We start from the raw sequence: 22611 nt of genomic DNA, 5'->3' as shown, positions 1-22611 counted from the left end.
TACGGCCCGCATATGTACGCCTGCAACTCCAGAGGAGTTACATGCGCGTTGCCGACCCTAACCCCCTCCCGCCCCTCGTTGAGCTCTGGCAACCTTACTCACCGGCAGGAACACAACACTATGAGTAAGGTCTAGTGTTATTTGGCTGCGATTTTCTGAAAAACGCATTTTCACTTGAAATTACGTTAGGGTTTGCATTATTATTTTTGACCCGGATGAAGTCCAAGTTCTCATGATGGAGTCAGGAGTTGGTCACCAGAACTCCTAATCTACTAATTATAATCCCATCATGTTTGGGCTCAAAAGATTTGCCCTGACGAACACCATCGATCTAGATGAGGTCCAGGGTCTCATGATGGAGTCAGGAGTTGGTCACTAGAACTCCTAATCTACTCATTATAATTCCATCGTGTTTGGGCTCAACAGAGTTTCCCTGATGAGCACCTTCAATCTAGATGAGGTCCAGGGTCTCATGATGGAGTCAGGAGCTGGTCACTAGAACTCCTAATCTACTCATCATAACTCCATCGTGTTTGGGTTCAATAGAGTTGCCCTGACGAGCACCATCAATCTAGATGAGGTCCAGGGTCTCATGATGGAGTCAGGAGCTGGTCACCAGAACTCCTAATCTACTCATCATAACTCCATCGTGTTTGGCCTCAATAGATTTGCCCTGATGAACACCATCGATCTAGATGAGGCCCAGGGTCTCATGATGGAGTCAGGAGTTGATCACCAGAACTCCTAAACTACTCATCATAACCTCATCGTGTTCGGGCTCAATAGATTTGCCCTGACGAGCATCATCAATCTAGATAAAGTCCAGGGTCTCATGATGGAGTCAGGAGTTGGTCACTAGAACTCCTAATCTACTCATTATAATTCCAACGTGTTTGGGCTCAAAAGATTTGCCCTGATGAGCACCATCGATCTAGATGAGGTCCAGGGTCTCATGATGGAGTCAGGAGTTGGTCACCAGAACTCCTACTCTACTCATCATAACTCCATCGTGTTTGGGCTCAATAGAGTTGCTCTGACGAGCACCTTCAATCTAGATGAGGTCCAGGGTCTCATGATGGAGTCAGGAGCTGGTCACCAGAACTCCTAATCTACTCATCATAACTCCATCGTGTTTGGGTTCAATAGAGTTGCCCTGACGAGCACCATCAATCTAGATGAGGTCCAGGGTCTCATGATGGAGTCAGGAGCTGGTTACCAGAACTCCTAATCTACTCATCATAACTCCATCGTGTTTGGGCTCAATAGATTTGCCCTGATGAACACCATCGATCTAGATGAGGCCCAGGGTCTCATGATGGAGTCAGGAGTTGGTCACCAGAACTCCTAATCTACTCATCATAACCTCATCGTGTTCGGGCTCAATAGATTTGCCCTGACGAGCATCATCAATCTAGATAAAGTCCAGGGTCTCATGATGGAGTCAGGAGTTGGTCACTAGAACTCCTAATCTACTCATTATAATTCCAACGTGTTTGGGCTCAAAAGATTTGCCCTGATGAGCACCATCGATCTAGATGAGGTCCAGGGTCTCATGATGGAGTCAGGAGTTGGTCACCAGAACTCCTAATCTACTCATCATAACTCCATCGTGTTTGGGCTCAATAGATTTGCCCTGATGAACACCATCGATCTAGATGAGGTCCAGGGTCTCATGATGGAGTCAGAAGTTGGTCACCAGAACTCCTAAACTACTCATCATAACCTCATCGTGTTTGGGCTCAATAGATTTGCCCTGACGAGCATCATCAATCTAGATAAAGTTCAGGGTCTCATGATGGAGTCAGGAGTTGGTCACTAGAACTCCTAATCTACTCATTATAATTCCAACGTGTTTGGGCTCAAAAGATTTGCCCTGACGAGCACCATCGATCTAGATTAAGTCGAGGGTCTCATGATGGACTCAGTAGTTGGTCACCAGAACTCCTAATCTATTCATCATAATGGTAATTTGATGGTGCTTGTCGGAGTAAATCTATTGAGCCCAAACACGATGGAGTTACGATAAATAGATTACGAGTTCTGGTGACCAACTCCTGACTCCATCATGAGACCCTGGACTTCATCTAGATCGATGGTACTCGTCAGGGCAAATCTTTTGAGCCCAAACACGATGGAATTATAATGAGTAGATTAGGAGTTCTAGTGACCAACTCCTGACTCCATCATGAGACCCTGAACATCATCTAGATTGATGGTGCTCGTGAGGGCAAATCTATTGAGCCCAAACACGAAGGAGTTATGATGAGTAGATTAAGAATTATGGTGACCAACTCCTGACTCCATCATGAGACCCTGGACTTCATCTAGATCGATGGTACTTGTCAGGGCAAATCTTTTGAGCCCAAACACGATGGAATTATAATGAGTAGATTAGGAGTTCTGGTGACCAACTCCTGACTCCATCGTGAGACCCTGGACTTCATCTAGATCGATGGTACTCGTCAGGGCAAATCTTTTGAGCCCAAACACGATGGAATTATAATGAGTAGATTAGGAGTTCTAGTGACCAACTCCTGACTCCATCATGAGACCCTGAACATCATCTAGATTGATGGTGCTCGTGAGGGCAAATCTATTGAGCCCAAACACGATGGAGTTATGATGAGTAGATTAGGAATTATGGTGACCAACTCCTGACTCCATCATGAGACCCTGGACTTCATCTAGATCGATGGTACTCGTCAGGGCAAATCTTTTGAGCCCAAACACGATGGAATTATAATGAGTAGATTAGGAGTTCTGGTGACCAACTCCTGACTCCATCATGAGACCCTGGACTTCATTTAGATCGATGGTACTCGTCAGGGCAAATCTATTGAGCTCGAATACGATGGAATTATAATGAGTAGATTAGGAGTTCTAGTGACCTACTCCTGACTCCATCATGAGACCCTGGACTTCATCTAGATTGATGGTGCTCATCAGGGTAAATCTATTGAGCCCAAACTCGATGGAGTTATGATGAGTAGATTAGGAGTTCTGGGGAGTTCTGGTGACCAACTCCTGACTCCGTCATGAGACCCTGGACCTCATCTAGATCGATGGTGTTCGTCAGGGCAAATCTTTTGAGCCCAAGCACGATGGAATTATAATGAATAGATTAGGAGTTCTGGTGACCAACTCCTGACTCCATCATAAGAACCTGGATGGACTTCATTCGGGTCAAAAATAATAATACAAACCCTAACGTGATTTCAAATAACACTGAAACTCTATAGCACTATTGTGCGCAAACGATTGGCATCTTGACTACGCAGCATGGGTGCGTAGCCACCATGCCACTCGATACGACAACGAAACACTATCTGTCTCTCTCTCGTACTAATATGCACAAACGATTGGCATCTTGGCTGGGCAGCATGGGTGCGTAGCCAACATGCCAAACGTTTACGATACGACAAGGAAACACTATCTGTCTCTCTATCGCACTAATATGCGCAATCGATTGGCTTCTTGGCTAGGTATCACGGGTGCGTAGCCAACATGCCAATCGTTTACGATACGACAACGAAACACTATCTGTCTCTCTATCGCACTAATACACTTTATTTATACCTGCAGTCATTTAGTAACTTCTTCATTTTCCATTGGTGTGAAAGAGACAGAATAAAGAGCAAGGGTTATAGTACACTCTGTAGTCTGTACACTTAGTAGTAGTGTACATTAAAAAAAAAACTACTGTGCATATACAATAAAATAAAGAGTGCCCATATGATATCATATGACACTAAAATTAATGTTGCTTGAAATTATATTGAAAACTATCAAGATTATTCTAGTCTGCATTGAAACGCGCGTCGCGTTGCCGGCGTTCGCGTACCGAGCGCCAACGCCATCTATCGAGCGTTATTTCGTGAAATCGGAGAACGCTCCAAGGATTAAGGGCTCTTAAACCTATATAAAATGCAATCATTCCAAGCAAACCAGCCAAACAAGCTACATACATTATAAACTAACACTTTACAATATTAAATTGTTTTATAAATTTGTTATGCTTGGTGGAACCTAGAGCTTTAGTAAAAACATCTGCTATCATCATATTGGTTTGCAAATACTTAACAGATATACAATTACTTTTTACCAAATCTTTAACATAATGGTATCTAAGATCGATATTTTTAGTTCGCTTGAGACAATACTCTTTTACTTCTAACAGCTTTTGGGCACTAAGGTTATCATTATATAAAGTTATAATTAAATTTACATTTTCCCAGATTTCTGATATAAAGTTCTTAATGAAATAGATATCTTTGCAAACATCAGACATCGCTAAGTATTCTGATTCTGTAGAAGAAAGAGCAATGCGCCTCTGCTTCCTAGCCTCCCAATGGATAGTGTCATCACCAAATTTAATAACAAAGCCTGTATAAGACCTCCTATCTAATTGGTCATTAGCCCAATCTGCGTCGGCATATGCATCTAAAATACAATTGTCATTTTTTGTAAATAACAAACAACAATCAATTGTCCCTGCTAGATACCGAAGTATGCGTTTAGCTGCTAACCAGTGAGTTTGGTCAAAGCCATTATTAAATTGACACAATTGGCTACACGCAAAAGCAATATCTGGCCTTGTGCAAACACATAGGTACATTTTTTTTTATAAATATTATAGGACATAATTGTTGTGTCCTAGACCTAGGTTTCCAAAGAAAACTCCAAATTTATAGGACACTGATGTGCTACGTTTAATGTTCAGATACAGACTGACATAAGTTATATCTACCCTCTATATGAGAACATAACAATCCCTCCACCAATAGCAAAGAAAGTTTCTTAAAATTAAAATAATCTAATTAATACATTAGAACACTTATGTACTAAAATGGATATCGGTATTTATTTATACACTGGATTAGGGTTCCGAGTGGCCCGGATATTACGACGACCCGCATTCATCGTAGGATCCAAGGTGGCCTCGGTACCCTCCGTCTCACAGTCCAAAAAAACATCATCATGAGACACCGGTCTGGCAGCAGGCGAGACTGTGGAGGCGGGGGGTGCGCTTTCCCGTGGTACCAGCGATTGGCAAGGCTCATCCGACTCATTCCCAATTTCGAGTAAACTTGACTCAGGGCTCTGGCCTTCAATCGCTGGTTGTGCCACCGATTCATGATCTGGAGGTAAAGACTCATTAATTGTTATTTCCAGATCTGAAATGTCTTTGTTATCACTAGTAGTACATACAGTTTGACTTCCTTTGTATAACAGTAATTGATCCACATGTTTCTTAACAATAATATCTAAATCTATTATATGGACTAAGTATAACATATTTCCTACAGATTTTTGTACACAACCTTTTTTCCATACTTGCTTATTTCCGTTACTAAATGTATGTTTAACTAATACCTGATCTCCTTCCTTAAAACACACCTTCCGCCGCCCTCCATAGTTCTTAGTTTGTGAGATCTGTTTAAAACAAACATTTTGGTTAGCTTCAGAGGACAACGAAGCCTTCGGCAATTGTGAGTGTGAGTAATAATTGTTATCAAGCAAATCGTTATCAGAGTTTGAGCCCGCTGACTGCAACAGATCGAGACGACAGCGGAGCGAGCGGCCAAACATTAGCTGTGCGGGCGTAAAACCAGTTGTGCAATGTACGGAATTTCTTATGTTAAATAATAGCTTCCCTATTCGCCTGGTTACAGGCTCCGTGCTGTTGCCACTTGCCATTATAATTTTTATGCCCCTTTTCAGGAAACCGACACTATTCTCGGCTTGACCGTTCGATTGGGGATGGTAAGGAGGACTTGTTAAATGTTTTATGCCATTAGCTAAGCAATAGGCATCCAATTCCTTTGAACAAAAATTTGCCGCATTATCAGTTACTAAAACATGCATTGTCCCGAACCGACTATTTACCTCCACTAGCCTATCAATGATCGCTTTTGTGTCCGTTGATTGCATTAGAAAACATTCAACCCATTTAGAGTGCGCATCAATTATAGCTAAGTATTGTTTCCCACACGACTCCAAGGACGTTTAGGGTATGGCCACACCGCGAGCGGAGATCGGGGCGGGGACTTCCGCATCGCATTACAGATGCTACATGAACCTATCTTTTGTTCTATGTGTTTGTCAATATCCGGCCACCACATTCGCGACCGCGCTTCAGTCTTTGTTTTGACGACACCAAAATGAGAACTATGTAATTCCTCTAAAAGTTGTTCCCGAAATTTCTGTGGAATTATCAATTTGTGTCCCCTCAGAATACACCCATTTTCGACATGAAGCTCAAGTCTACAATTAAAGTATGGTTTTAACATTTTATCTATATTACGCGGCCACCCTTTTACGACGTACTGCCTAACCTCATTAAGAATACCATCAGCCTTGGTCGCCTCTCTCATATCTGACAATGTAACCGGTTTAAGCATGCTATCTGTGAAATAATTAATATATAAACACGTATCTAAGAGTTGACTATCACTCTGTTCAGCCGTCGATGAATAACTGGCTATCGAACGCGAAAGAAAATCCGCGATGTTTTCTTCGCTTTTTATGTACTCAATATTAAAGTTATAACTCGACAAAAACAACGCGTATCGCTGTAAACGGTTTGCAGCCATTTCTGGTATGCCTTTTTTATCGCCAAAAATAGTTATAAGAGGTTTGTGGTCAGTGCGTAGGACAAATGGCACGTCGCGGCCATACAAATAGTGGTGAAATTTCTTTACCGCAAATATTAAACTCGCGGCTTCCTTTTGTATTTGAGCGTAGTTACACTCTGCTTTTGAAAGGGAACGGGAAGCATAAGCGACAACGCGCTCTTCGCCAGAGGGTTGCGTTTGCGATAAAATCGCTCCAAGGCCAGCGGGACCAGCATCAGCTGTCACAATCGTCACTAACTCGGGGTTGTAGTGCGCGAGTACCCTTTCGGAGCCCATCTCCTCCTTAATGCTTTTAAACGCTTTCTCTTGTTCTTCCGTCCACTCCCATTTCGCGTCATTCCTTAAAAGCGAATACAAAGGCTTTAAAACACTGGACGTGTTAGGCATAAAGCATCTGTAATAGTTAACTAAGCCCAGGAAAGACTTCAGTTCGGTAGCATTCTTTGGAGGCACACACCTTAGAATGGCTTCCACTTTCTTTGGTGACTTATGCAACCCGTGTTTATCAATAATAAACCCGAGATATTCGACCGATTTTTTAAATAGTTCACATTTATCTCGTTTTAGTCGTAGACCTGCCTCCTCTAACCTACTCAAAACCTGTTCTAGCCTTTTTATATGAACTTCACGGTTTTCTCCGGTCACCAGTATATCGTCGATAAATATACAAACTCCGTCTATGTCGCCGAGCAAGCTTTCCAGTGTCTGTTGAAATATATACGGCGCATTTGTGAGCCCAAAAACTAAACGATTATAACGAAATAAACCCTTATGGGTGTTTATACAAGTTAAGTTCCGGGACTCGTCCAGCTCCAGTTGATTGTACGCTCGAGAGAGGTCGAGTTTTGAGAACTCTTCCCCTCCATACAGTCTAGCAAACAAATCTTCAATACGCGGAACCGGATAGTTATCAACATATAACGCCTTATTTAATGTTACCGAATAGTCTCCACAAATCCTAATATTTCCATCGGCGCGCAACACGGGTACTATCGGCGTGATCTACTTTTTCGAGAATCCCTAAATTCACTAAACGCTGAATTTCAGTTTCTATCTTGCCTTTCAAAGGCAATGGCACTGGGCGCGGCTTAAAAAACTTTAAGGGCATATTCGGCTTAACCTTGAGAGTAACCTTATATTTGTTAAAACAACCCAGTTCGTCTGTGAATAACTTAGAATACTTAGTCATAATTTTAGAACCTAAGTCATCTTCTACTATATTGTTAACGCTTTGTTTACAAATTTGCAAATTAAAAGCCCTAAAAAAATCACGCCCTAGTAAAGTAGGTCGGTTATCGCTCTCCGCACTAACAAAAAACATAACCTGATTAGTTTCCCCATCATAAGTGACGGGTAAGGTAACGGTGCCCTTAAGTGCCAATTTACTCCTATTATAACACTTCAATACGACCTTTGGCGATTTTAACTCGAATTTGGAGAAATACCTATCGAAGATATTATGGGGCAATAATGAAACCGCGCTCCCACTGTCAATCTCACAACTAATAGGCTCGCCCGCTATCGTGACGATCTGTATCATCGGTTCACCATTAACTGTTATAATATTGTAAACACTCTCACCTTGAATGATATCGTTATCCTCCTCTGCTATAAAATAATTCCTTCGCACTTTGGACTTGCACATTCGTTTAAGATGTCCCTTTTGTTTACACTTTTGACACGTATAATTAATAAAACGACATTGGTCTTTAGTGTGATTTTTGTAGCCGCAAACTTCACAACTTTCCAAACTAGTACGAGGGCTACGTTGCGCGCGCGACGTATTGACGGTGAACACTGGAGTTTCGGGCACTGCCGGTTGCGTTTTATGCAAAGCCAATCTCGCGCAACGCACACTTTGCGCTAATTCTAATGCCTTGCTGAACGTCAAAGTATCAACGCTTTCGGCAAACAATTTTTCTTTTTCTTTCACGTTCTCTAACCCTAAGACGAACCTGTCACGTAACACATTGTCCAACTCCGCTTTAAAACCACAGTATTGGGCCAGGCTACGCACTCGCGCGGCCCAATCTGGCAATTCTTCACCCGGACGCTGTTCAGCCTTGTAGAAAGTGTAACGTTCCGCAAAAGTACTTCTCTTTGGCGTGAAATGGGCATCGAGATGTTTTAACAAAACCTTGTATTCCGCGCCGTCAATCTCGTTTGGTGCCACTAAGTCCCGAAGAATGCGGTAGGTATCTTCCGATAAGGCCGACAATAACACGGCACGGCGTTTCACTTCTGACTTGTCCGTCGTTTCATTAATATCATTAACCGTACAGAATTGAAACAGTCTGCTCTTGAAAATGCTCCATTCGTGAATCCGATGATCGAAACTGAGACTGCCGCCGAACATTACATTTGCACTTGTTGTAGCCATTTTTTTCCAACCAATTTATTGAAAAAAACGTTCTCTGCACACGTAGATATCGATATCGTCGCCAATTGTTGTGTCCTAGACCTAGGTTTCCAAAGAAAACTCCAAATTTATAGGACACTGATGTGCTACGTTTAATGTTCAGATACAGACTGACATAAGTTATATCTACCCTCTATATGAGAACATAACATTATAGGACATTATTACACAAATTGACTAAGTCCCACAGTAAGCTCAATAAGGCTTGTGTTGAGGGTACTTAGACAACGATATATATAATATATAAATATTTATAAATACTTAAATACATAGAAAACACCCATGACTCAGGAACAAATATCCATGCTCATCACACGAATAAATGCCCTTACCATGATTTGAACCCGGGACCATCGGCTTCGTAGGCAGGGTCACTACCCACTAGGCCAGACCGGTCGTCAAATTAGTGAGCCCATTAATTGCCTATAATTATAAAGATTTTCATCTAGACATTTCTCAGTTTTATGAAACTTACTGTTAGACACACGGCCTTACAATTTTGCATACCGAATTTAATTAACAATTTGCGGATATATTCAGTTTGGTCAAGCTTTAACAATCCTTTTGATCTATCACGTTAGTACGGTCGCCAAATCTCAAAAGCCCTATAGAAACACGATTTAATTGACTCGGCTCGGCCTTACCCACAACCGGTATCAATGTGTTCGGACAGTTCTCCTGATCACCGTACATGCGGTAGTAAAGCGGAAAAATGGTGGAGGGGATAGTAATGACGTCACAAAGATGGCGGCCGGACCTATTCTTTTTGGCGGTGTATCTCGAAAACCACTTAACCGATTTTAATCATCGAGGTGTCAAATAATAGCTTATATTATGGAGATTATTTCCTTTTCTACAAACATTTACGCGAAACCTATAGGAAAAAAAAATATCACAAAAAACAGTTTTTTATAAAATTATTTTTTTTTATTTTGTAAAAATCTCCGTAAATATTAGCATTTCGCAAATTTTGTTTAATATAAAACATATTGCTTCATTATCAAGGAATATAATGAGCCTTAAAACATACAGATCGAGTAATAAACAATGAAGCTACACTCATTTATTTGCGCATGGGTAACGATAACTGGCTTTTACCGGTCGAAACTGTGGTGACTGTTACGATACGTATTGAATGGAATTTATAGAGTATCGGTTTTAATTACTGAAATTATAATGACAATTATAAAAACCAGACACAATAATGTTACCTTACTTCGACGTTTAGTCTCTTTTTTCGTCTTAATCATAGGTAGGTACATATTTCTTTTTACTTTAAAATTTTATACAGGGTGAAATTTTAACCACCAGTCATACTCTGCGCAGCGACTTTATAGGTCATACTGAACAACTTTTACTATTAGTAGTCCCCAAGCCGCTCCGAGGCCAGATTTAATTGACTCAGCTCGGCCTTACCCACAACCGGTATCAATGTGTTCGGGCGTTTCTCCTGATCACCGTACATGCGGTAGTAAAGCGGAAAAATGGTGGGAGGGGATAGTAATGACGTCACAAAGATGGCGTCCGGACCTATTCTTTTTGGCGGTGTATCTCGAAAACCACTTAACCGATTGTATTCATCGAGGTGTCAACTAATAGCTTATATTATGGAGATTATTTCCTTTTTACAAACATTTACGTGAAACCTATAGGAAAATAATAATCACAAAAAACATTTTTTTTTATACATTTGGTTGGTAGGTTTGTCTTATGTTTTAAAGCAGTAAAATCTTTCAAGTCGAAACACAGTATAAATATACATTTTGCTGTCTAATCTAAAAGTATGATGTTCATTGTTTAAGACTGATTAGTGAGTACTGAATTAAATAACATGCTATTTGTTATTTTTGTTTTATTTTTTAAATGGCAAGCAAAAATGTGTATCATAGTTGGTCTGTAAGTACTTACTACTTGTGTCGAATATAGGTATAAGATGAAATTTTAACCACCAGCCATACTCTGCGCAGTGACTTTACAGGTCATACTGAACAACTTTTATTATGGGACCAATGCCGAATTACGCAAGAAAATTTGGATCTGGAATGACACCCACTGGCTGTGCCCTACCACACAAAGCGAGATGACATTCACAATGCCCATACCTCTCTTTTGGACGTAGTTTAAGGACGTACCCGGGTCCATGACGCATGCTCGCCACACCGCTGCTTAAAATAAGCTGACGCACCGTAAATTGAACTGCGTAAAAATCGCAAAAAATATTACACGGAGATCTTATGGCAGACACCGTACCGGTGACGTAAAAGACGCAACTGTTTTGCGAACAAAAAAGATTCGCGTGAAGCACGTCACTGCGATTCCGTACCGTCACCGTTTTTTAAACAGCGGTGTGGGGAGCATGCGTCAAAAACGGTACGCATACGACGCGTCACTGCGATTCCGTATCGTGACCGTTTTTTAAGCTGCGGTCTGGTCGCACCTTGTATTGTATTGTATTGTATTGTATTGTATTCGGGCGATTTTTCCGCAACTCGACGACTTGCGCCTATTTTGCGTGATATGTTGGGGGTGGGCTAGTCCTGCCAGCCCAGCTCCTCGAGGAATCCTATCAAACCTTTGATGTTGAGTAGGACCTCGGGGAGGTCTCTCGGAGATCCGAGATGTTTAGCCCTGTATGGAGTCACTCCGCTGCATTCCAGCACCACGTGAGAGGCTGTTTCTTCTGTCTCCATGCAACCTCGGCACAGGGGACTGTCTGTGACACCTGTTGTGAAAAGATGTTTGTTAAATAGTCCATGCCCTGTTATGACACTGGTTACCATACTCAGTCGGACCTTCCCTAGTTGCAGGAGCGCCCTTGTGAGTTTTCCGTTGATGCCAGGCATGGCTTCTTTTGCCTGTCTGCATCCAGTCTGGTTCAGCCAGTGTTCTGTGTGTAGTTTCCCTGTACGTGCCAGCAGCATTGAGCGTACCTTGCTAAATGGTATCGGAAGAATCGGTTCCGGACCAATCGCCCCCGCATTCGATCCTTGCCTGGCAAGCTCGTCCGCAGCATCGTTACCTCGGGATCCACTGTGTCCCTTGATCCATTGTAGGGTGATCTTGTTATTATGACATACCTCCATTAGTCGTTCGTGGCATTCGTGTATAAGTTTGGATGTAACTATATGGCTATTTAGAGCCATTAAGACTGCTCTACTGTCGGAGAGTATGCGGATGGAGGATCCTACTACCTTCCTTGCAGTGATGGCAGCCGCCGCGTTTATGATGCCCATGCACTCAGCTTGGAATACCGAGCTATGGGCTCCTAGCGGAGTGGTGATCGACATGTTCAGGTGTTCTGAGAAGGTTCCAGAGCCCGATCCGCTGTCTGTTTTGGACCCATCAGTGAAGATTCTCAGCTCCCGGGGATTGAGTCCTTCATGATTGTCGTCCTCATATAACTGTATTTTGTACCTTTTATCGAAGATAGCTTGTTTGTGAATCCGGTCCGTGCCTGACCTAAGCACTGGAAATTCGTCATACACCTTTTCCAGCCATATTGTGTGAAGAGCTCCTGTGATGTTAGACCATATCTTGAGGGTTCGCAACCTTACCGCTGAGAGACTGGCCTCTTGCTGTATGTGTAGGTGCAGCGGTGGAAGGTTTAGCATGACCTCCATGGCTGCAGTCGGGGTAGACCTCGTGCAGCCAGTGGTGGCCGCGCATGCGAGCCTTTGAAGTCTTTGTAGTTTGTCTCGTACGTTGCCTAGGTTTGTTCTTGGCCACCAAACCAGAGCACCGTAACAGAGTAAGGGGCGGATTATCGTCTTATAGAGCCAGAGGGTAATTTTCGGGATGAGTCCCCACCTCTTACCAATCATCCTTCTGCACTGCCAGAAGACAACTCCCGCCTTGTCTATCCGTTTGTTGATGTGGTTGTTCCAATTGAGTTTATTGTCGAGAGTTAGTCCTAAGTACTTAACTTCATCGGACAGCTGTAGCTCAGTTTGGAAAAGTGTTGGTCTGGTAAAGTTGGTCGCACCTTTATATGGGACCGTCAAAAATTTTTTCGCGATTTCGGAATTGGTCCCATAGTAAAAGTTGTTAAGTATGACCTATAAAGTCGCTGCGCAGAGTATGACTGGTGGTTAAAAGTTCACCCTGTATAAAATTTTTAAGTAAAAAGAAATATGTACCTACCTATGATTAAGACGAAAAAAGAGACTAAACGTCGAAGTAAGGTAACATTATTGTGTCTGGTTTTTATAATTTTAATTATAATTTCAGTAATTAAAACCGATACTCTATAAATTCCATTCAATACGTAACAGTCACCACAGTTTCGACCGGTAAAAGCCAGTTATCGTTACCCATGCGCAAATAAATGAGTGTAGCTTCATTGTTTATTACTCGATCTGTATGTTTTAAGGCTCATTATATTCCTTGATAATGAAGCAATATGTTTTATATTAAACAAAATTTGCGAAATGCTAATATTTACGGAGATTTTTACAAAATAAAAAATAATCATTTTATAAAAAAACTGTTTTTTGTGATTATTTTTTTTCCTATAGGTTTCACGTAAATGTTTGTGAAAAGGAAATAATCTCCATAATATAAGCTATTATTTGACACCTCGATGATTAAAATCGGTTAAGTGGTTTTCGAGATACACCGCCAAAAAGAATAGGTCCGGCCGCCATCTTTGTGACGTCATTACTATCCCCTCCACCATTTTTCCGCTTTACTACCGCATGTACGGTGATCAGGAGAACTGTCCGAACACATTGATACCGGTTGTGGGTAAGGCCGAGCTGAGTCAATTAAATCTGGCCTCTGAGCGGCTTGGCGACCGTACTACGTGTAACATTAATACCGAGACAGCTTTTGAGATTACCTAAGTTTTTTACATTAAAATTACTTTCCAAAAGCTGTAATAAGTGTTTATAAATGGTACTATTTTTGCTATAAAAGACATAAAAGTCGTCCACATATAAAGCTAATATGACCAAATCATTTTGTGACCTACTTATATATACACAGGGTTCACATTTACTTTGTGTAAAGCTATTGGAAGAAAGCAAGTCGTGAACTTTATTATTCCAAATTTTGCTAGCTTGCTTTAATCCATAGATTCCTTTTAACAACATACATATTTTGTTTCGGTCATTATTATCAAAGCCCGGAGGCTGTTCCATATGAATGGTCTCCTCTAGGTTCCCAGGAGAGAGGGGGGTAGTGTGCCACCTGTAATGTCGACTCTGCATATTATCGATATTTAAATTTAATTTCGTGGATAAAAACCCTGAAAAAGCCGTATAATCTTCGAAGTGTAGTGCCAAAAACTTTGTGAGATAATGAAATTGTGGATATAAACAGTAAAAATGTGAAGAAACACCTAAATAGTGTTAATGTTTACATTGACAATTAATGTAAAATTACAAACGTTAGTGAACCACTGCGAACGTGAATCTTAGTGAGTGAACTAAAAACAGTGAATTCGAACATAAACGAAGTGAGTTTACAGACTGAAAGCGTTAACAGTGTTTTTTATAACCTAATAATTAATTTTATTTGCCAAATCATACCGGCCTTAAATAATTTCACAAATCTCGCTAGAGGGCACTTATATCAATAACCGAGTGCTGCCACCTATGATATTTGTCAAAAACTACTTCAGCTAAGTGCGTCTGATCGATAGGAGCTCATCCCAATATTCAGCACAACATTAATTAGTTCACCAGTAGAGCCACAGAGGGCGCAAAACCTAAAAAACGGAGGAAATCAAAAGAATGTTAGAGAAAATTCAAGATGATGTGTCCCAGATGAAAACCGACAACAAAGATATGGAAAAAAGGATCACAAATACGATTCTGCAGAAACTAGACGACAAATTTGAGGGTTTAGAAAAAAAAAACAAAAAAAATTAGAGGAAAAAGTGGAAGAACAGGATAAAAAAATTCATTTTCTCGAAAAAGAATTAAGAAAGAAAAACATTCTGTTTTTTGGTGTTGCCGAAACTGAATCAAAATACGAAAAACTCGAAAATAATATTCTAAATATAGTCAATGAGACTATGAAAACACACTTAACGAGAGCAGATATTGAGGCGGTATCTAGGCGGGGTAAAAAAGAGGATAATAAGATCCGGCCAATCGCGCTAACCCTTACTACGTTTGGTAAAAAAATCCAACTATTGAAAAACAAAAAACCCCTCGAAAACACTTTGATTTATATCAAGGAGGATTTTTCCCCTGAAATTATGGAAAAACGCAAACTTCTTTCGGAAGAGATTAAAAAATTAAGAGACGAAGGGAAAAACGCAGTTATAAAATACGATCGAATCGTCATCCTGAATAATAGAAAAAATGAGTATGCGGGTGGAAAACAGAAAAATAATAAACGCAACCTATCATCTTCCCCAGAGTCCTCGAACGCGCCGGCCGGCAACGAATATGTCACTCAGATAAACAAAAAGAACAAAACCGGCGCCAACTGCACTCTGAAATCATATTGGTCGCGCAAGCCCACGCCATCTAACAACAATGATTATTTATAGCAATTAAAAATACGGCCCCTCTCTACCAAACTTCCAATACGGCTGGTCACCGCGGAAGGTTACGACCAAAACCCCCCAAAGAAAAATACCCTAAATATATGTACCTTCAACGTTAGATCATTATCATCAGCTGAAAAACCAACTGAGCTAAAAGCAGCTCTAGAAAACATAAACCACGACATAGTAGGACTGAGCGAAGTCCGCCGACTGGGAGAGAATATCATCGAGGACGAGGATTACATATTCTACCACATAGGCAAAACCAAAGGTCTATATGGCGTAGGATTTTTAGTTAAGAAAAAATATAAAAATAATATTAAAACATTCACCGGAGTATAGAGAGAGTCTGCATACTTGAGATCGAATTGGAAAATATACCGTTTGCGATAATTCAGGCTTACGCGCCAACGGAAAGTTCGCCGCAAGAAGACATAGATATTTTTTATGAAGACTTGGCAAAAGCGCACGACTCAGTCCCAACCTCAACGAAACACTTAATCTCCATGGGAGATTTCAACGCACAGATCGGCTTACCTAAGAAACATGAACATCCAGTTACTGGCCAACACGGCTACGGGCTCAGGAGCATTCGCGGCGAAAGGCTCATTCAATATGCATTTGAGTATAACCTAAAAATTATAAACACAATGTTCCAATTAAAAACCAATAATAGATGGACATGGATGTCTCCTGACAAAAATACTAAGAACGAGATTGACTACATCCTGACCACAACGCCCAACCTATTCTCAAACTACAAAGTACTCTCCTCAGTCCCCTTTGGATCTGACCATAGAATGCTAAGAGCTGCAATTAACCTGAAAACAACGAAAAAACCAGGCGCAACTTTTCAAACATACCGTCAATGCTGAAGTCGTCAAACGAACGAGAGAAATACCTGGAAAACCTGAACGATTACGTGCCAGAGCTCATTGCTACACCTGAAAAACATACAGCTGATGAATACTGTAAAAAAATAATGTACTCTATATCTATGAGTTTGAAAAATATGAAAATAAAAGAAAAAAGACAGGTTTTGTCACAGAAAGTCTTAGATCTCATGAAGGAACGAACCAATTTACAAAACAAACCTAAACTTAATAAGCTTGATAGAGACAGGTTGAAGAATCTCTATAAAATCATAAATAAAGAAATTAAAAAAATGCTACAGTGAGTACAGAATGAACACCATACGAAGACATCTAGATAAATCAAGATCGGCAAAAAAAGCATATAAAGAATTAAATACTTCAAAAAAATGGATTCCGTCACTTCAGTCAGACTCCAGCTCTAAATGTAAGTCTCGACTAGAAATTATAAAAACAGCTACAGATTTTTACACAAATCTGTACAGTCTAGTAGATTCATCACAACAAACACATATTATTGACCATAACGAACATACTTTCCCAGTTCAAGAGTTCACAGAGCCTGAAATCTTAACGCAAATAACGAGACTTAAACCAGAAAAAAGCCCGGGACCGGACGGGGTTACCAATGAGTGTATCAAATATGCAAAGACACTGCTACCCCAGCAAACATTCTAAGTGCTTTTTCCCAGGCTCTAGAATATATTACTAATTTAGGTAAAAATTACATCATACGCACCACATAAATTCACATATCGTACATTTATACTTCCGGGTAAAAATATAGAGCCATTAAAACGTAAATTGCCCTTAACCAAAACACCATAAGGTCAGAAACTTAAAGGTTGAGAATGAGCAAAATATAAGGTAAAATTAACTTCGAAACTCGACAAATAGTTAATTATTACTTCTAGGTGCATATTAGGCGTATATGCGATGTAATTTTTTCTTATACTGGGGACCTTTAGGTCGTTGATTTAAGTAGCTTTTGCTACCAATTTCATAGTAAATATTACCTTCCATAGATACCAAATTGAGACTATAAAGTTATAAACACTTGTAAGGTACTAAAAATACCATAAGGTTTCATTAAGATAACCTAATAGTCAAATTAACCCTAAAAAATAACTAATAAGTTGAAGTTTGCGAGGCGACTTCAGGTCAAGTTTGTTTTAGTCACAAATAAGTCATTTCTCGGTGAAATAGGACGCGTTTACCCAATAGTTATTTCGTTTTTAAATCAAAAGTAGTGTTAGATTTACAATGGCCAAAGACAAAAAAAAATATAGACATTCCAGCAGTTACTATAGTAAGTGTAAGGCTAATATGAAAATTCAAAGTGAAATATTAAAAGAAGAACAAAAGTGTGAATTACCTTCTAAATTCAGTTTTGATGGATATCCAACTTTGTGTCAATCTACTGATACTGATACCGTTTCAATAACACACACAGGCAAAGATCTTGATTATATGCATTCGTATTATAATGAATTAGGAAATAAAATATCTGATAATATAGATGAGATGACAGATGGAAGTGAAATAGGTGCAAACAAAGAATCGGAAAATTAAGACTCTGGAGATGAGTTCATTAGAAATGAAGACTGCTCTCACCTGCAGACACCAAGTCATCTCTAAACGACTTGTTAGTTTTACTGACTGAACACGGATTTAAATTGCCAAAAGATGGATGAGCACTTCTGAAAACTGACGATGTCTTTTTATAGAGCCTATGGGCCAAGGCAAGTTTTGGTATCAAGGTATGATAAGCTATTGTTTACAAAAAACTTTGTTAGATATGGATTTAAGTACTATATCAAGTATTGAGTTGATTTTCAACGTAGACGGTATGTCTCTTTTTTTTAACGCCGTTCTCCTCTCACGCCTAAGGGCAAAGCGTTATTTCCATTCCCTTTCAGTAATGCCACTATCTTATATATCATTTTTGCAACAATAAATACCTAAAACCAAATTAGAGTCAATTAGAAATTGTTTTGGTAACTATATTGCTACGCAAATATGTTTTAAACTAAGCATACAATCAGTTAAAATAATTATCACTAATGACTCGTAAAAGTTTCAAAATCTTAATTTTCACATGTAACTTTCCAATTGGGGCACCTGTGTGCGTAATATTTACCCTTGGCACTTCTGATCGTAAGCCATAGATCTAAAAAAGTAAAGATAAGGCCATGAAAACAATTCTGACCGAAAAGTCTCGTTAAGCAAAACACAGCGTCATCTGTTGTATACTGAGTAAACTACGCACTACACTAGCTTCATTGCGCACCATGCGGTCGCATTTTCAAAACCAAATTTGGCTTTGCAAGCCATATTAGAGCGTTTCATGTTTCCGAATAAAAACAGTTGAAGGAGTCGCCGTCGTCGGATACGGCGAGGAGGACTATATATATATATATATATATATATATATATATATATATATATAAACTACGTGGCCGATGGTCACAGCAAAGATACAATAGGCCATTGCAAATATCGTTAACGATGTGCTAATATTCCGTGAAACAGAAAACGATTATCAGGCCCGAAATCGGGACTGATTTCGGGCCCGTTATCGGGAAGTGTGGATGTAATTGGTGCTTTAGTCCCTTTTTCTTTGGGGCGACGATGAAGTGACAACTGAATAAATGTTTGTTGCCACCCACAGCTAAACAAGCCATGCTGCTATTTTTATTAATATAAATGTTATTATTATAGATTTTACCGTGCTAGTTTATTACGACCTTCTAAGGGCGTTGGCGGAGCGCCTCGACTCTCCTCTCACTCGCTTCTGGGTTGAAGAGGTAATTAGCAGGGACAAGTCTCTACTTCTGAGATAGTTTGCCTTGCTTGCCCCTGTCAATTGATATCATATTATTATATCGTGTAATATATTTAGTTTAATTTTTTCTATTATTTAGTTTTGTTTTTTGTATTGTTCAACTAACATAGATAGTTAAGTATTACGATACTTTGTAACTAACAAGCTATGGATCAACTTGGTCTGAAATAAATTATTTATTTATTAACTTCACTTAAGAATATTGAGTAGGGATAAGTGGAAATTAAAACATATTAAAATGTGATTGATAAATACATTATGTTTTAATTACATACAAAATACTTCATAACCAAAGAAGCTTGATTTTTACTAAATTTCCACATTTAGAAGGACTATTCGTGAGTCAATAAACTAGCCTAACCTACCTAACCAATAAAAATGACATTTATTTTAATAAATATGGTAATAGTAGAAGTCTCCCTCGAACTATCTCGCTAGGCTCGTTTTTTGGAGGCGAGAGTGCAGTCTACTTTAATATGTGTCTGTGTACCGCCGCATCGCGTCTCGCGCCGCGCAAGGTTAATATGAAACAAAATTTGATATGATTTACCTGTTATAGTTTTTACAGAATTTCACAAGACAATTAGGCATTTTTTAAATTGGGAATGGCTATACGTGACGCGTTTCCACTGCGCAATTCGCCAGACGACTGAGTGCAGGGGTGTAACTAAATGCGATTTTGACACCTATGTATTAGCCCCATTCGTAGTGCTTGTAAGGCCAGTCTTTACGAAGTAATATATATGTCTATGTCGTAAGCACACCGCCTACGCCCGCGATGTCAAACAAATACTGAATACGATTGCGCTCGCCTCGCGGTGCGCGGTCAAAGCGACGTTGTGATGGCGGTCGCTTCGACCTTAAACGGTAACTCTGCACCATTAGGTCGAAGAATTGAGTATATATTACGTAAAATTTCCATAAATACCAGTACGTTGATTTTTAGGTAAACTTAACTTTTTAGTCGAGCCGACATTTTGTTTTGTTATAATTAGGTCTTGTTATTGCAAATTGCAAAATTTTGGTATGTTGTAATACCTAGAACAATAAAATCTAACAGCACTTTTAATTTCATTGATACGAAAAAAATATATAGAGTCAATTTAATATATTTACAAACTCCGAACACAAATTTGCGATCCCCAATTACAAGCAATACATACTACTTATGAGCTTAAAAAAAATTAATACTTAAGTATTTCGAAAGCCCATCAGTAGTTTTGAATAAAAACCTAACATACTGCACGAGAAAATTTTCAGCGCACAAGATTTCATCGTATAATTCCTGCGTAATCGACCTAGATAATTATTTTACGCCAAGTAATGGCCGCCATTCTCGTTGCAAAACTTAAGATTGATTTTTCGTTAGACATTTTGATTGTGAGCGGAAAGAAAATACTCTCGTAATATATTTGTCTCTTTCTCTTCATGCTATCTCATAAAAAAATAACCTTTCTTGGTAATTAAATGGTAAAAAACACGTTGAAATCATGTTGAAAAATAGTAAGTCTTACTAATTTTGTACATTGCAACCACATTACACGTCGTGGCGACGTCCAATCCACGTCGCAAACATTACCTATGTAGTAACCATTAGGTCACAATTACTAAAATTACGTGGAATCGACGTAGCCGGCACGTGCTTTTTTTCCCCACTTTGGTGAAATCCAGGTGGATTCCACGTCGATTCGAGGTAACTCATTTTGGTCACTGTCAGATTTGCGACCTATAATAGGTGATTTTATCGTTATTTTCACCAAAAATGTTTGCTGGGACTGACACCTATCAAGATATTGTGGAACAAAATATTGCGCGAAGAATCTGTTCCGAAATCATGGACAGAGTCGGAAATAATATTGCTGTATAAAAAAGGTGATCCATTGGACATCGGCAACTATCGTCCAATTAGCCTCATGCCCTGCCTATACAAACTATTTGCATCGAGCCTGTTAGATAGAATATCACTAGACATCGACGCACATCAGCCGATCGAGCAAGCTGGGTTTCGAAGTGGCTTCAGCACGACGGATCACATACAAGTTGTCGACCAGGTGATAGAAAAATACCTAGAATTTCGCAGACCGCTCTATGTAGCATTTATCGACTACAAAAAGGCCTTCGACTCTATATCGCATACCAGCATTTGGATGGCTCTGGAATCACAAAACATAAATGAAAAATACATTAATATTTTAAAAAACATTTATGCAAACAGCTCCAGCAGAGTGAAATTAGATAGAACAGGAACAAAATTCGATATAAAAAGAGGTGTGAGACAGGGCGACCCGATCTCACCAAAATTATTTATAGCCGTCTTACAGCACATTATGGAAAACTTACCCTGGGAAAAGCAAGGCATAAACATGAACGGTAAATTCTCAAGTCATCTACGGTTTGCCGATGACATTATACTGTTCGCTGAAAGCGCACAACAATTAAATAAAATGATAAATGAGTTGCATCTAGCTAGTATTATAGTTGGTCTGGAAATGGACTTCGACAAAACTAAACTGATGACTAACCACCACACTATCCCAATTTTGATAAACAACGACCGCCTCGAGTTCGTCGAAAAATACATTTACCTAGGTAAAATGATATCATTCAACAAGGAAAGAAATGCTGATGAAGTAGAGCGGCGAATAGCAATCAGCTGGAGGAAATATTGGGCTCATAAGGAAATATTTAAATCACAACTTCCGATGACATATAAGAAAATTATTATGGACTCAGACATACTACCATGCCTCACATACGGATGCCAAACATGGACGTTTGACCTCAAAACAAGAAAAAAAATTCAAACAACTCAAAGAAGGATGGAGAGAAGCTGCCTTGGAATAAAATTAAGAGACAGGGTGAAAAATACGCTTATCCGTAAGAAAACAAATATTATGGACGCCCTAACTTTCTCACTAAAGCGAAAATGGTCGTGGGCTGGTCACGTGGCCAGATACAATGACGATAGATGGACCATCAGAGCAATAAAATGGTTTGGACCACGGGGCACGCGAGCCAGAGCACGTCCGCGCGTCAGGTGGGCGGACGAGATAGTAGCGACAGCAGGGCAAAGGTGGCTCGATACAACCATAGACAGAGATACATGGAACACTTTGGGGGAGGCTTTTACCCAGAAGGGGTCCACACACCTATAACTTCATTTTAGTTCTTATATTTTTTCTTTAATACTTAATTTTTATTTTCTATTTATGTTAAATGTATATTTTTCTTTTTATTACCTGTATATTGTTGTGTGTGGAACTAAATAAAGCTTTTTATTATTATTATCTCTTTATTTATCTTGTGTCTTATTATTATACTAGGTTCCCATTAAGAAACGCTGT

The 22611-nt window shown here is 39.6% G+C and overlaps 1 protein-coding gene across 1 annotated transcript; it reads right to left on the bottom strand.

Annotated features, from left to right (window-relative positions):
* Positions 1-4684: 4684 nt before the first annotated feature.
* Positions 4685-12875, bottom strand: LOC133531714 (uncharacterized). Its single transcript, XM_061870089.1, has 2 exons — positions 8217-12875; positions 4685-5433 (listed from the first exon to the last, which is right to left on the bottom strand). Exon 1 carries the CDS (start codon positions 12873-12875, stop codon positions 11586-11588), a length of 1290 nt encoding a protein of 429 aa, XP_061726073.1. The 3' UTR covers positions 4685-5433; positions 8217-11585.
* Between the last annotated feature and the right edge of the window lie 9736 nt (positions 12876-22611).

The sequence above is a fragment of the Cydia pomonella genome, chromosome 25 (assembly GCF_033807575.1).
Source record: "Cydia pomonella isolate Wapato2018A chromosome 25, ilCydPomo1, whole genome shotgun sequence".
NCBI lineage: Eukaryota > Metazoa > Arthropoda > Insecta > Lepidoptera > Tortricidae > Cydia > Cydia pomonella.
The sequence above is the reverse complement of the archived record's forward strand: the minus strand, read 5'-3'. Positions and strand labels throughout refer to the sequence as shown.